Below are 16,777 nucleotides of genomic sequence, written 5' to 3'. Positions count from 1 at the left end.
TAAGTGCCAAGTCCAACATCCATATGCTACTGCTATCCTTTTTCTATTTCAGCACTCAAAGTCCCATTGGCAAAATCCTCTGAACATTCATGTTTCTCCTAGTTGGGATGGACATAGACACTTTAGTCCTTAGAGTGCTGAATTTTGCAGCCACCTCTAATCCCTTTGTGGGATTCATAAAGGAAGCCTTTCCTGACTTGCTTTATTTGCAGGCTTGTAAACTTGGATGCAACATATGCTCAGATGATTCTCAAATCCTCCCCCCAGGAGGAAAAACCCAGCCAGAAGACAAGGCAGGACAACCCTTTATCTCGTTCAGTAATTTGACATTTAAAGCAGTCATCCAGTATTTCTGCAAAATAGTTTGGACAGGAGGTGTCCTCCTATTTGGCAGAATAACTAGTAACCTGCTCATGTCTCATTCTTCGGCCTTGAAGGAAAACCAAGGGCAAGAGAAATGAAGTGCATTAATGAACTCATGTACATTGTGTCACTGCGTATCACTGTACAAAACAGCAGATTTTAATTATGGAGGGAAAGAAGACAGCATCTCCCATCAATCAGTAAACCCATAAAATGCCTTGCTATCACAGCAGCAACTGGTGCTCAGCATTATGAATGCACCAGGGCTTCAAACAAAAGGACTGTATCTGGTATAGATACATTATCAGTGGTGACATGCTGAATGCTCCCAGAAGGCGATGCCCATTAGTTCACTAGACTAAAACAGAAATACTGCTGAACACTATTTATGGTGCTATGAAACCAAGTGAAACTTCTGCTTATGTAGTACAGTTGTAGAAGGGAAAGAAATTATTTAAAGCAATTGCTTAATAGATATTTAAGAGGTTTTCTTAACAGCTCTGACAAGGGCTTTTATCTTTAGAATTGTAACAGTCAAAGACAGGGAAGATTAAAAAAAAAGGCTGACTAGCAGCACTGCTAGGATGGCATTTCCCCCTTCACGGATTACAGCCTATTTAGGTATACTGCATTACTTTATGAATTAGAAGATATGTATGTCCTAGTTTCAGCAGGGGTAGAGTTAATTTCCTTCCTAGTAGCTGGTACAGTGCTGTGTTTTGGATTTAGGATGAGAACAAATTGATAACGCACCGATGTTTTAGTTGTTGCTAGGTAATGCTTACAGTAGCCAAGGACTTTTTAGTTTCCCATGCTCTACCGACTGAGAAGGCTGGAGGTGCACAAGAAGCTGGGAGGGAGCACAGCCAAACTGGCCAAAGGGACATTCCGTACCACGTGACGTCATGCTCAGTACATAAACTGGGGAAAGCTGGCCGGGGGGGCCGCTGCTCGGGGACTGGCTGGGCATCGGTCGGCAGGTGGTGAGCAATTGTACTGTGCATCACTTGCTTTGTGTATTATTATTATTATTATTATTATTACTATTATTATTATTTTATTTCAAGTATTAAACTGTTTTTATCTCAGCCCACGAGTTTTTCTCACTTGTGCTCTTCCAATTCTCTCCCCCATCCCACCAGGGGAGGGGGGGAGTGAGCGAGCGGCTGTGTGGTGCTCAGTTGCCGACTGAGGTTAAACCATGACAATGTATCAGAGTAAAACAAAACTGAAAAAGGACAGATACCAAACTGAAAAATACCAACAAAAAGTTTAAAGAGTTCTCAAATAAAAATGAAGTTACATGCATTGACTACCAAAATGCTCAGAAAGGATGCCAACACATGGGTGTAAGTAAACCCAGAGCTGTCAAGGAAAAAAGAACCAGTATATCCCCTGGATGGAAAATTCTGACATTTATTCTTGACAACAAGGGAATTTTTTGGACAGGGGAGGGGGAAGACAACTCCTTTACCCTCAGATACATGCAGGGTTGCACCGAAACTACATCAGGGGAACTTTCTGTGTGGCAATGTGCTTTACAATAGCTAATTTAAAATTACTGTTTCAAGTCATGAGATTAATTGGCAAGAAGATAGCCTGAAGACAACCTAAGGAGTGGCGTCCCACAGGCTGTCTGGCCTGTCAGAGGATTTTACCCTATCCCAGACCATCTCCTGACCTGCATTCAGGAAAGAGATACTAAAAAGCCAGATGAGCTGGTTTCATCAACCACTATGCCACATGAAGCTTCCATATCTTTTTCCTCTCTCACAAGAGATACACGTGAGGAGCTCTAGGGAAGAGGACCCCCAGGAGATGGCTGGCAGTGTCAGAACAGCTTACTGGGATACAAGTTCTCTCCTCAGCTGCCCCCAGGACCAAACGGTGTTAACAGTTATGGTGGCAGCAGGCCCCATCACGGGAAGCTCATAAGTAGAGAAGCTCTACTTATGAGAGAGAGCTGGGTGCATGTCGTCTGTGGCACATCTGGAGTATGTGTATAATTGCATGTAAAAGTTATGGCAAGTGACCCTTCCATGCCACTGTTATGTGGCCAACTTGGCTGGCAGAACTTGGCACTGTCACCTCCAGTAAGCAATAACGTCTGGCAGCAGGGAAAAGATTAAATGGCAATATATGAAAGTTAAAGGGTTTCTATATTTGGGTTTGTGATTACACAATGTCTTTCCAGTTCACTTTCTTAATGGTTAAGCAATCTCCAGGTTCTCGGTATATGTCTAAGACTAAAGAAAGTCTGTAAGAACTTTTACTTCCCCTCCACGCAGGACAGGTGTTAAATTACACTTCCCAGGACTAGGGACTTGCTACTTTCCACGTAGCACTGGAAAACCTGCAGGTATGATCCAATGACTCATTGCTTGCATATGCTGCACAGCACAGAACAGCTCAGTGATAAACTCCGGCACTGCTCGAGTTTCTTCATTTCTGCAAAATCCACGCTGGTGCAAAAAAGAATGCCAGTCACAAGTACTCCAGAATAACAAAACCCCCTACGTGAACAGCAAAATCTGTGCAGTATTAATTCTACTTCTGAGCATGTATACTGTAATACAGTATTTGATCACAGTGTATCACAGGTAATAATTCCCCCCACCCCCACACAGTCATTCATCAGGTAACCCAGAAAGAAACCCACTGCTGAGTTAACCTGGAGTAAAGAACCCTTCTTCCATCCATCCATGATTGCAGGAGGAATGACCACAGAAGATGGAAGACGGGAATCCTGCCTTCTTACCCTTCCCATGATTGACTCAGCCCCAGGGTTGAGCATTCCTCTAATTCCTGCTTTTTGTGCCTGACCCCAATTATTCTGATTATGCAACACCAAGTGGGACAGTTCCAACATGACAGAACGCACACGTTCTCTGTCCGAAAACACTTCAATAACCTCACAGCTAAGGGAGTGCTGAGAAAGTTAAAATTTTTACGTTAGAATTTCTTCAGGCAAGAAACTAAGCCTACTTTTCTACTCCTGCAAACCTTTCAAGAGACAGGACCAATGCTCTACTTAGATTTTTAAAGCCTCATGGCTGCCCGGATCCACAGAGGTTGTACATGGACTATGAATTCAAGCACAGAAAGGTACTGAGGAAAAGCCACAGATCCTGGAAAGAGGCTGCATTTTTGAGATACCGCATTCACTACTGACTGGTTTAGGCAACTCCCATCCAGTATTCATTCGGCCATATCCAGGCTGTTACCATTCTCATTCTTTTGTATCCATTAAGGAGAAAGCTCAGGTATTTAATTCAAGACTGTGAATTCTGCTACGACAGCCAGGCACCTAAGAACTAGGGGAGTTCTTTAATCACAATCTTAATTATGAGTACTAGGCATTTACCATAGTTCTAATTAATTTGGGAAAGGATAAGCTTACCTTGAAACATGCAAGGTAGGTCACTCAATCCATTGGAATTAACCTGGTTACTTATAACTAAGCGCACACATAAAATGACTTAAAAAAGTAACCGGGGGAGGGGAGGGGGAGAAAAGTAAACCCAAGAGAGTCTGGATTTGTAGTTGGCCTACATTACAACAATTTAGCTTATGAAAAGGCTAAGCGGAGGAAGCGCTAAGAACTCTAGCTAGCATTCCTGGGCAGGACTGATCTTAGAAGAGAGTCTTATTTGCATGACATTGTGCAAGTCTTTACAGACTCCCCTCTTTGACAGTGCAGACTGCTAACACATCTCTGAATTATGGACTGGACAAAAATCAGTTATTGCCTATGACAGCTCATATCAGGCACCACCGTTACAAGAACTAATGAACACATTCAAGTGAAACCTTCTTCTACAAATTTTCAGCATTTTATTAATTTTTTCTTATTAATATAAATTTTAAACCAGTTCTGGATTAAAGCATGCAAATAAAGTTGAATAATGGTTGTGCAGAACCTAAAACACATCAACTATGATTGTTAAAAAAATAAGAACAAACAAAAAATTGTCCCCAAGCTTTCTACTACTCCTTGTAGATCTTCAGTAGTGACCTTCTCAAGTGCTGACTAATTTGACACCATAACTGAGGCCCTATCAATTGAATTAGTTATTACAGAAAAAAATTAATAAGGACTAGGAGACGGCTCTTAGTACTCGAAGAATCACTTTGCAACTTTAAAGCATTATGGTAGCAATCTTGGAAAGAACGATTACAAATACCCAACCTCAACACAGCGTTTCAGAGGCAGAGCTATTTGCTCCATTCTGCCTGTCCTTACACAAGCTGTTATACCGCAGAACTCTAATTCAGATTTCAGTTCTGAATATATCCAAAATGAAAACCGAAATCACAAAAAGAGCTGTCTAGTAGTATTACCGGAGAGTTCCTAAATGCTGTATTAATGGATCAGTGAAGAGACAAAGAGAAAAGATTGCCTTAACACAGCAGATTTAGCAAGGGTTCATTAAACCTCATTCAATGATTAAAAAGACCTCTGGCTGACTCCTCACTGAAAGCCTACAGAAGAAAACCATAAAAATTTTGCCCATCAGCAAGCAGTGCACCTAATCCACTAACAAATGCACATTGGAGTCACTGGGAATAAACCAACCTTTCCTAAATGAAACAGCTGTTTACCATGGACAATAGGTAAATAATGGGAATTAGAAGAATCTTCTCTCTCTCAAGCCACTTTGGAAGAATATTTTTTGGTTCCAGAAAATCCTCAAGTCTATTTCAAAAAACACCAAAAGTAGAGTGCCACAAATACTGTGTGAAGACTTTCCAGAGGTACTAAGCAACAAAGCTTGGAAGCTCCACTGACAGAAACGTAATATATATTCGTAACATGTCCAGCATATCGTGACAGCATTAATTAGAATAGTGAAATAAAGACCAAATATTTAAAAAGACATCAAATCAGAAAACTGAGTTTCCTTCATAAAAGGTTATTATTCTCATTCTTGCTTGAAAATGTTTGTCTTGCTAGCTGTAAATTTCTTGGGAAATCTGGGCACAGACTGAACTGACATGCACTGGATTACATGACACAGCTTTATCTGTGACCGAAGAAAACAAAAGGAGGCAGTAGAAAGGGAAATTTTAAATGATCAGTCATACCTTTCTTTTAAAAACAACTTGTTTACTGTCAGTACCCATTACATCATAGTGTATCCAGTTTATCTGGAGAGCTTATTTCTGGGTGAGGACTCATCCACTGATTTGCAACTATTCATTAAACTTTTTTTTTTTGTTATTTGAGAATAATGTTATCACAGTTAGTTAGAGAGAGAGAGGGGTACTGCATTATTAAGAAGGTTGTCAACTTATAAATGAAAGTCACCATAACATTAGTGAGAAGGAAAAAAAAAGAAAAGAAAAAAAGTCCTTGCCATTTTCGATTCTTTCCACCCTACCCACTTCCTTCATATTTGGTTTCACCTGCTTCGACGCCACAGTAATGTTCAAAGCTGAATTCTAGTTCTTCCAAGAGCCTTTCCTGGAGGAACTGGATTTTAGGGTCAGGGTTACAGGTGAAAAATTACCAAAAAAACCCAAAGAGAGAAAGTAAAAATCAGAGAATCGTTGAGGCTGGAAGGGACCTCAATCCAGAGGCTCAGCTATAGATTAGTTTCCTTTTCCACTGCTGATCTGACCATATCTGACAGTGCTTTTGTCAATACTATATGTGTTCCTGCAAGCAAAGGTCTAATTGCATGAAGCAGAAGTACTTCAGCCATTTTAAAAACATCTGAAGCCAGAATTTAAAAGCATCAAACCAGGAAAGAAATCAGGATCCCCCCCACTCCACAAGCAAACCCAAACCCATGATACTCATCTTCAATCCAGAACATGTCCAGTACCCCCTTCTGCTGCAGACTATCTATTTGCTTGCTAGTCTAGTGCTTAAGGTCAACAAAATGTCCCTACTCCTCAACACAAGATACACCCTTGCATTTCACTCAATTATAACATGGCCCCATGTCACACAACAAAATTCTTCCCGCTTCTGGGCCAGCCACATTGCATGACCACATTCACCTAAGGTAAGTGTTGAATTACTGCCCCCCCCTATTTTTTCTATACATCTGCAAATGTATAAATAAAGCAGTGAGTCACTTTGGTGCCTCACTGATAAAACACTGAATTTGATTAGTGATCAATATATCACTTCCTTCCCAAATCACATGAATATGGTAAAGAAAATATACAAGTAAAAATATTTAGATTATTCCATTTGAAGCTGCAATTAAGCTATTGAATTATTACAAGAAGCTTGACAACAAGGCACTATATGATTGTGTGATTTTCCATTCCCTTGATCCAGTCAGCTGAGCACAGTAAAAACACAAACTGATATCACATATATTAGAGGGCTTCTCAGTGTGATAGCAAAGTATCATGGCAACAGCAAAGGTGAATGCTAAAGCGGCCTTCTGTCAGATACACTGCTCCCTCTGGTCACACTTCCTGGATTACCTGGTTTCTCAGTATCTTTTAATATGATTTAAAGTACCTAAATAACCTCAGTTTAATCCCCAGTGTGAAAATACTAATAAATCTCTGTCATAAAATGTATCAGAGGTACAGAGAATACACAGACAGCACAGTCATTGAGATACTCTAAAGAAATACTAGGGCTCAGCAGTTAAATAACATGCAAGTCTGAATGCAAAATTTATACACCCCAGACAGCTTGCTTTACAATGTGGGAAATCAAATGCAGTTAGTACACCTGTGTTTGTTATAGGTGCCCATTCACATCACAGAGAAATCACAGTCTTTTCCCCTTCCTCACTGAGAAGACCACTGCCTTCTTTTGGGCACAAAACTGCTGTTGACATAAGAATTACCCAGTGCTTGGTAATAATAAGAGTGTCCTGCAAAAAGATAAACAAGGATTTCAGAGTATCACTTCTACTCTGGAAATCCAAGGGGGGATTTCCCCACATAATCACTCTATATGAAACATCTAAGATCAATCCACAACTGGTATTCAGAAGAAATAGAGATACTGGCAGCAATCCCTAACCTGGAGTTTAGTTTAATATTTGCTTATTACAAAAAGTAAAATTCCACTTTAAATCAAAGTTTATAAAAAGGATAAGAGGTACCTCCTCTAGCACAGAGGAGAAAGGTATTGTGAGAGATGAAGGCTTTGAGTTCATCTTGACAGCTGCATTTGGGCAGTATAAATCTTCCCTGGCTGCCCAGGATGCACTCCAGCACAGTCCCCAGCCCTGGCCCTTAAGCCTGATCACTGTCAGCATGCTGTTTTTGTGATCCTCCAATCTGGGAATCTGTAGAGCATGCCATGACACTCACACTTAAAAATAAGGAGGATTTGGTACCTAGCCATAAATTAGTGAGCACCGTTCCACTTTTACAACAGTGGCCCCAACTGCTTGTTTTTTTCAGTGCCGGAAGAGGTCCAGCTAGCACTCCTCTCCATTTATTTACAGCAACCATTACAGTTACTCTATTCCATTCCTGTCTGATGCTGCCCCTTTACAATAGTATTTGACAGGTTGCAAAAGCGTATCAAGCAAGGCAACTAACTGCACTTATGCCTCTTCTCCTGTGTTCTTCCTTTCACTGCCAATTCCAACTTGCAGTCACCTGAATGTAAAAAGCTTTACAGAATGCTCTCCTCAGCTAATCAAGTCCCTTCACACTCGCATCTGCAATACAGGTGGGTGACAACAAACCATTAAAATAAATATTCAAAACATTTGCTTTGGATAATATGTGAAGTGTGAATTTCTGGTGTACACTTATTGGGAACAACAGGAGATATTTTGGATAGGATTTAAAAAAAAAAACCAAAACATTTAAGGGATTTAGGAGCTTACATGCCAGCGATCTACAGTGAAGTCTGTACTCCTGCACCTCTTATTTTCACATCTATTTTGCATGACTAAAAGCTTTTGTGGAATCTTTGACGGTTGCATTCTTAATACCTACAAGACTGGTGCAACTGTGCAGCAAGTCACGAAGAACCAGGCCAGTATCACTGCTGGCCCAGTTTCACATAAACCTGCTCACGCTCAGGAGTGCCTAATATCTGCTCTGGATAAAGATGTATTTAATCTCCTCTGTATGGAATAACACGGTCTAATGTACAATCATATGCTGCCTTGAGGACACATTTTAGCAGATCCAGGGATATAAACGCATTGCTGAGACCAGCTGCTTGAAAAACCCCTGAAGGCTTTAGCCATTTCGTCAGACCTGGGTTAGCTACAACATTTTCAAGTGTTGCAATGGCATCTGTAACCTTCAGGTTACAACGTAAAAAGATCTCTACTTGATTTGACTTGTAGGCAGGCCTCAGATTTAATGCCTTGGAGTTTTAACTGCCCTGATTACAACATGGTTTGGCCCTCTGGTCTCTTGAAATATTTAAATCAAAAGAGAAGTTTTGCTTTGTTCTCAGGACGTAAAGATGTAGCTTGATTTTTACCATACATGCATTCTGCTGTGCTTTTAGCCAGAAAAGGATTTGTACATTAAAATTTCACCCAAGTGGAATGAAGACAATGCTCCCCTTTCTCTTTTGCACTTAAACTGGAACTGAACATGTTTTTGTTTTTGTTTTTGTTTTTTTTTTAAACAAAAAGCGTACATAAATAAAATCTTAGGTTTTGGCTTGAGTTTTATGTGGTTTGGTGTTTTGGGGTTGTTGGGGTTTTTTTGCTTCTCACATATCAAGACAACTTGAGAAGATATTCACTCATAACTGTAGTAAAATACAGTGCTCACATTCTTCTCAGTGTGGAGGCAGTGTGTCACAGATGCATGTCATGGTTTTCAAAGAACAGTGCGCATGCAGATTCTGAATCTGCAACACTCAAGAAGGTAAAAAAGTGACTTGCAAAAAACTACCGCATACCAAGAGAGACCTGCTGGTTCAGTAGTGCTACTTCTTAACTCTTCCCCTTTCCCACTGTAGAGACAAAAGAGGCAGGAAAGAGGCATGCTGGGTTAGGGATTCAGATCTGGGTGTCATCAGTTAAGCCTGTACGTGGGCAGAAGTCTGCTCCCATAAAACGGGTAACAGTCCATACAAATACTCCTCCCTTTTTTCTGCTGCTAGGCTCACCCTTCTGCATGTTCTGACACTAAGCGCATATTGCACCCAGGTAGTCATCTTCAGTGGCAAAGAGTACAGCTAGTACTGAGCAGTTTCAGAGTGGATAACATATATTCATTAGAACAAGGATGTCACACGTAAGAAATACATGTAAGAAATAAAGTAAGTAATCGATGCACTTAGAAGCAAAGGACAGTCAAGTAAGTAGATCCAAACATATCAACCAGTACCAGGTATAGTGAACATGCAAAAAGGACCACCAGGTTTGTTCCAAAATGGTTTCGACCAGTGATCAGCTATAGCACAACAAACCCTGTAGTACAAAGTTTACACCCAAACATCTGAGAACTATCCACCACTGTATTGCTTTACACAAATAATACAGGTATTGGAAGTCACTTTTTTATGGCAGTACTAGCAAGTCATACAACCAACCCAATGACAGGGCAAGGAAATCTGACAGCACCTTCCCTTCAAAACAGTAACTCCTGGCAGCTGAGCTTCTTAACACACACAGGAGAACGCTAAAGCATTTCTAGAAATGGAAGCTTTCACTGAGTATACAAAACAGTAATTTCCCTTAAGCACTAGTCGAGGGACATTTTGGTGCCTAAACAAATCATGCTGCATCATTAGCATTTTACAAAGAGAATATAGAGCTAACAAACTAGAAAGCACCTACGCACACACAACTCAAAAATACAAACCTGCACAGCCCACCTCATGAGCACTAAAGCTCAATACCAAACACAAACTTCCAAATCTACAAGTCATTTATCTGTGAACTCCCATAGAGTGAATTGATGGTCCTGTTTCAGTTTGCTAAAACTGGGACCACCAGCGCACTGACTTTTAATATAAACTATCTCCTACTTAACCCAGGGAAACAAACAGTAGAAATGGAAACAACTGACATCTGCTAGCAGGAAGGAGGGAATCAAATACCGTCCTAAGGTGAAGATTTCCAAGGCAACAGCTAATTTGTTTGCTAACCCCAGCATTCAGTCAGGCAGCCTCTGTTGCAAGCACTGACGTGTGTGAAACACTAACCTTCATCACTTCAACCTGCAGGTCTTCATTGAGCGAAGGAGTCACTTTGACGGCATTCAGCATCTGATTAAGCAACTGTTTCTCATCTGAGTCTGTTTCCATGGATACAAACCTCTCATCAGACAGCAGCTTCTGCAGAGAGAAAATGGCAATGTACAGGTTGAGTCAAAACTACCTCTGCCCAATTCTGCTGTAAACTACTACACCTAAACCTATTAGTGGTGGCTAGGTTTTCTACGGACAAATTTCAAATTGATCCAATAATATAAAATACGAAAGTATAGCAAAAACTGGGAGATCTGTGCCACGATAAGGGGATAGTTAACATCTTTTGAATCAGCCACCATTCCAGTATCATCTTTCCCCATCCCACTTCTCCAGTGACCAGAAGAAAGCAGACATCAGTAATTGACATGAGAGATCACAAAACACTCCAAGTAACACCCTCAGCAAAACCTCTCAACATTTTAGAAGTGCGGAGGGTGTGGAACCCTCACACCCCCCCAAACCCAAAAAACAACAACAAAAAAACCCCACTCAGGCTAGTATCCTGGCCTCAAACTAGTGCCAGCAGATACCCTGCCCAACAGGAGACAGAGTCAGCTATTATCCCGCTCACTCCAATAGGGCACAGAGCACAAGCACCATGGAGGTGGCACTTCTGATCACTGACAAGATGTGCTTTATGTCATTCAGAAGTTAACTAATCATGGATGTGATCAAGTCCTCAGGAGGAAGGACTTGCCAGTCCTTGTTGGCAAGTGACTGGCACAAGGACCACAAATATATGTAGGAGTGCATTCAGTACAGATTGACTGAACTTCAGACTATTTTAGACCAATCAGATTTCCTTTGCCTAGAAAAAGCCAGTATCTGAGCCAGTATCTCCCAACATGGCCAGTGGCACTATTTCCTCAGAGTTCTACTAGAAATGCCTCTTCCATTTAGTCTATAACCACCTTCATGAGTGCCTCTTATTAGTGGCAGGCATCCTGCAATAGATGTACCCACTCAAGTCTTTTCCCTGCTCCAGTCTTCTTAGAAGCTCCCATGACAGAGCAAAACTACCTTGTCTTAGTTGCCAGGAACACAACCTTGCTCTGCCCCAGTGCAGACTTTGAGCAGCCCACTTCACCCTGTACATTCTGCACCATTTCTGTACTGATGCTCCTTCCCAGCTTCAACTCTGTAGCACATTTATTTTCTACGCTTGTAACGGTTTTGGCTGGGACAGAGTTAATTTTCTTCATAGGAGCTCACAGAGTGCTGTGTTTTGGATGTGTCACCAAAACAGTGTTGATAACGCACCTATGTTTTGGCTATTGCTGAGCAGTGCTTACACAGCATCAAGGCCTTCTCTGTTTCTCACGCTGGTCCCCCAGCAATTAGGTTGGGGGTGCACAAGATGTTGGGAGGGGACACTGCTGGGACAGCTGACCCCAACTGACCAAAGGGATATCCCACACCATATGACACCATGCTCAGCAACAAAAGCTGGGGAAAGAAGGAGGAAGGGGGAGATAGGGACACTCAGAGCTAAGGCATTTGTCTTCTGAAGTAACTGTTACACATGATGCAGCCCTGCTTTCCTGGAGATGGCTGAACACCTGCCTGCCACTGGGAAGTAGTGAATTAACTCCTTATATTGTTTTGCTTGCACACGCAGCTTTGCTTTCCCTATTAAACTTTGGCTTAGCCCACAAGTTTTCTCACTTTTACCAGGCATACCTGCTCCAGTACAAGAGCAGGCAATGTTCAAGTCCCAATAGTCTACTATTGCTTTCACTTTAAAAGCAACCCCTTCTCCGTATATCTGCAACACAGGGCACAGAATCTCAGAGTGGGACCAGAGTACTACGCTGCAAGAAGGTGATACATGCCTTCTGACAGAGTCCAATAATTACAGGAACCCTTTACAAAGTACCTTTTTCCCTTAGCTAGAGCCTCCTACAACCATGTTGTGCCCCAATATGGGGCACTCTCTAACCAAATGCCTGACACCTCATGTGCTGAATTAAGTGAATTTGAATGATCCACTTACATCCTTATACTCCCAAAACAACTTCATGCTTGGCCTTTGAGGGAGAAATCTCTTTTTGGAAAATGGTGGCATGTATTTCACGCCCCAGCAGTGTACCAGCCTCTTCTACAACTAGCATCCCCCTAGTGATAAGTATTTACTGATATGTACTCATTTGTCCAATTAAAAGAAAGGTAAACTGCTTTAGTTTTTATACTGTCAAACCCGAGGGAGGCTTTTTGTTGCTTGTGCTGCACTGCTGTTTTCTTCTGCAATTTCATAAACTTGCAAATCAGATGCCATTCCTACTGTTTTCAGTGTACAAAAAACCCTGGAAAGTGCCCACACATAGAGAATGCAGCTCCCAGATCCTTTATTAACCTCTCCATCTTTCAAGCACTGCAGTCCTCTCTTCTAATCAAAGAAAACAGAAAGACTTGACTCAGTTTAGTTTCTAAGATGTTTAGCAGTGGCAAAGCTTATTGAGAATAGCACAGGGCCACACAAGGAAGAGTATACCTCCATTTCAACATTGAAAGCCAGGAACTCCCACCTATCTGCAGAACATTTTTAGCTTCTGCAGAATCACCAGCCTTTACTTGCATCCTAACTTCTGAACACTGTTACAGAAACATGAACATTATTGTTAGGTCCACCTGAGGATAGACACTTTTTCTATAGTATTTTTCAAAAGAAAAGCCTAGATTTCCTTGACACCCATTGCCTACTAACACACTCCCACTCTAAAGCCATACCTGCATCCCTGCTAGAGCCTGTTGGGCCAGCTTCATGCTCTTCGATTCCAGAGCCAATTGGAGAGGAAGGAGACACTTCTCCCTGACAAAAAGAAAAAAATAAAAGTGAGAGGGAACAATGGAACTAAAATTGGTATTCAAAGGAGTTATGTTCCAGAAGGGCTGTATCGCTTTCAGTAAGATAACACTTGCACACAGTAATCAAGGAGAATTTCACAACTCTGTGAAGCACTTTTACCCTCTAAAGAAAGCTGGCATATTTCTTCACATACTGTTAAGAATGGCCTTTTAATTGAAATTTCACAAAATACTTCCCAACTGTTAGCCGTTTGTGTGCATACATGAATGTGCAAAGCATAAAGAAGGGATTCGCAGATCACTAGTGGTCCTTCAACTCAGCGTGATAAGCATTACATTTCAGTCACTTACCTTCTGTTTAATATTCAAGTTGCCAGAAAAGCAGTTTCATAATCCACTTTCTATTAGTCAAGCTTTGGTTTATGGCCTCCTCTACAGTACAGTGTGCCCTGTCATGGTAGCTCCCTCCAACTATAAATGGTGTAGACAAAAGCAAATGTACATTAACGAGTTCGGTTTACACCTGAATTAGCATGTGCTAGAACTATGACTAAGCTGTACTTTGACTACTGAATAACACCATTTTTTGAACATTAAAATAAATCACTAATTAGGATAGTATTTTAGATGCTTTTGACTCAGTGCTCAGATACTGAATTTTTTTTTATTTGGTGACCAAACCAAACAGTGCCTAGAGCTGTGACTTCTCTCTTTACTCCTTGTTCCTTATCAGAAAAGGGCTGCAGCATCTGAGGAACACCTAGTAACCACAAGCCCTTTAGGCAAATCCTGCTAGTTGGCAGGAAACTCATTCTTGATCAGACTCAGCCCATATCCAACTGCAGTCTCCCTGAAGGTTTGCAACACTTCATTAGGTCACATATTGTAAGAGGCACTTATCTGTACATACAGTCTATGTTCACATTTGTATAGACATACTTGCTTATGGCAAACCATTCTGTGCCAGCCCTTAAGAGTCTTAGTTCTCCAACTGTCTGCACTGCACCCTAAGGGGCCCTTTTGGAATCACACTAATTTCCTCCCCATGGAGACAAGTGTGTGCAAGGTAAGAAGGAACAGAAAACAACTAGTTGAGTCTTTTCTTACCCAACCGGAAATCAAAAATCCCTGAATTGTTCCATTTGAATTATTCTTCTTTGTCAAGTCTCAATGCATTCAAACACACACCCCAAAACCCTGTCTTTTCAAAGCAGAGTCAAAGATGTTTAATTTCTAAAAATACCAAAATGAAGAGTTTTTCCTCTTTTGCTCCTGTGCGCTGCCTTTGACCTGAATTCGCTTAGTTTCAGTTGACCCAATGATAGTTTGTTTGCCCAAAAGTATATAAACATAAAAGTATTGACTAACTCTCCTACAACTCTAAAGGTTCGAGTTCTGACACGAAAGAAACACATGCAGTAGACTAGCATGCATATTCCGCTCCTCTCGCAAATCCTCCCTTCATAACTAGCTAAGGAGAAGCCCTAGGTTAGAGCAACAGTGACTACCAGAGTTTCAGACATACTGTCAAAGCTACCTAAAGTCATGCTTTGCCACAGTCTGCCCATAACCTACCAACCTCCCTCCAAATGTGGTGGTCTACAACCTGAACTTGCCTTTTAAAACTTAAATGGAGATTACCAAACACTGGCTGTCTCAGCTTTGGGGAACCTAGCTCGTAACTACTTCAGCGATCCTGCTTGCAGAGGGAACTGAATGTCCACTCTGAAAAGTCAACTCTATTTTGGCTGTGTTCAGTTGGTATTCCTTTCTCTCCACCTTTCCACAAAAAGCACAAATCACAAGCTACCCCAAGGGGCACAAACTTGCTATTTGCTCTTTGAAATGCAACCCCTTCCCTCAATGATAAATTAAAGACTTGAGAGTCACAAGCATGGCTCAGTTAAGCAATCTAGCAAGCTTCTGTACTTGGCAAAGACCTCTTGAGAATCTGCAGGTCTTTTCATATTTGTACCTTCTTCTCAGGTTATGGGAATTTGTAAAAGGCCATTTGGCATAACACCACAAGAAGCTTTTTAGAAATCTGTGTAATTCACGTTTCTTTTAAAGAAGTTGAAGCAGACTACATGTGTACCTTAAAATAGGTTTCTAACTAAAAGCTAACCATTTGCTTAATTTAGGATATTCTGAGAAACAGGCAGGCACAAAGCTTAATTTTCTCAGAAGCTCCTTTCTTGAACATTTCTGGAATCAATTTAACTAGAAGGACTCTTAAAACATGCAAGTTTAGCATCCAAAACAGCTTGAACTACAGAACATCTAAGAAATATTTCCTCAGTGTCGTATCATCCAGATCTACAGAAACTGCCAAAACATCTACTCCAGGGTTCAGACAGTAATTCTCTAGCCAGTACAGAGCTGGCTACTGCGTATGTATCTACTGCCAGCTTTGCCTGGACCTGGGAACATATGTAGCATGCAGGTAAATTGTGATAGGACTTCCTAGTTTTGAGAGGTGCCACAGCAATACATCTCTAACCCACAAAGCACCTTTAAGTGCTAACTTCTACATCGTGACTTCAACATACTCTCTCTTTTAAAAGTATCACCCTCTGGGGGAGAACTCACGTTTGAAATTAGTAGATCGACAGGTGCCAAAACAAGGTACCTGTGCATTAACTGGTGCTCAATCAGCCAGACGCACACAGAAAAAAACCCAAACACAATAGCCTATAGTACTAACTGCAGGGATGCTAAAGACTGATGATTATTTAGACCTGCGCCTCTTCAGGGCAGAACACCACATTTCTTTTAGATTTTTTTACAGTTCACTGCAACAGCAATTAAACATTTGGGGCATTATTAATAGACAACAAACTTATTCTCACATTAAAGTGGATGGAGACTGGGAGGAAAGGGGAAAGGGAAGGCAGTCATAAGTCACTGGAGTGGATCCAGTTCAGTTTCATTATAATGAAGACAGGTGGGAGCTCCTATGGCTTACGTGTAGCTACCCTGCACATCAGCATGTTGCCTACCATCTGTCATCGCATGCTGCAATGAGCAGAGAACAATGAGAGCTATTTCTTGAGATATCTCCCAAAATGAAAAGCAAAAAATGACAAACGGGAGGATGGAAATTAGAACAGATTCAATTAGCTGAACTTCCCATCCTTGCTAAAAATGTTTAACTGAAAATCTAATTAAGGTTGCTGCAGCCTGTGTTCCCACTGTATTCTCAGAGAAAATGAATTGCCATTGTGCCATTTCCTGTTCTTGTTACACACTCAGTCAATTAAATCTTTAGCATTTCCATGCTACAGCTATAAAACACCTGCAGAGATACCTCACAATGTGTGATTAGCTTGAGCATCTTCCATACTTCAGTTTGACCTGCCATTTAAATGCATCATCTGCTAGTATAAGAATACAGAAGGACACAGCAGATAATCCTCAGACAGAATGGGAGAGGATGACGTAAATTAACAGTCA

At 41.1% G+C, this 16,777-nt stretch overlaps 1 protein-coding gene across 7 annotated transcripts in view; it reads right to left on the bottom strand.

The window, feature by feature from the left end:
* The window catches only part of ARFGEF3 (ARFGEF family member 3), a 94,127-nt gene that overhangs the window by 59,023 nt on the left and 18,327 nt on the right, over positions 1-16,777 (bottom strand). For 6 of the 7 annotated variants that reach the window (XM_076333696.1, XM_076333697.1, XM_076333698.1 and 3 more), the window contains exons 3-4: positions 13,247-13,328; positions 10,472-10,603 (exon numbers count right to left, since the gene is read on the bottom strand). In XM_076333696.1, coding sequence (XP_076189811.1) covers positions 10,472-10,603; positions 13,247-13,328 — 214 coding nt within the window. Of the gene's footprint in view, positions 1-10,471; positions 10,604-11,779; positions 11,818-13,246; positions 13,329-16,777 lie in introns of those variants that run through there. The other variant, XM_076333701.1, reaches the window with a different exon arrangement.

This window comes from Aptenodytes patagonicus, chromosome 3 (assembly GCF_965638725.1).
Source record: "Aptenodytes patagonicus chromosome 3, bAptPat1.pri.cur, whole genome shotgun sequence".
NCBI classification, from domain to species: domain Eukaryota; kingdom Metazoa; phylum Chordata; class Aves; order Sphenisciformes; family Spheniscidae; genus Aptenodytes; species Aptenodytes patagonicus.
Note: the sequence above shows the minus strand (reverse complement) of the source record. Positions and strands in the feature narration are given on the sequence as shown.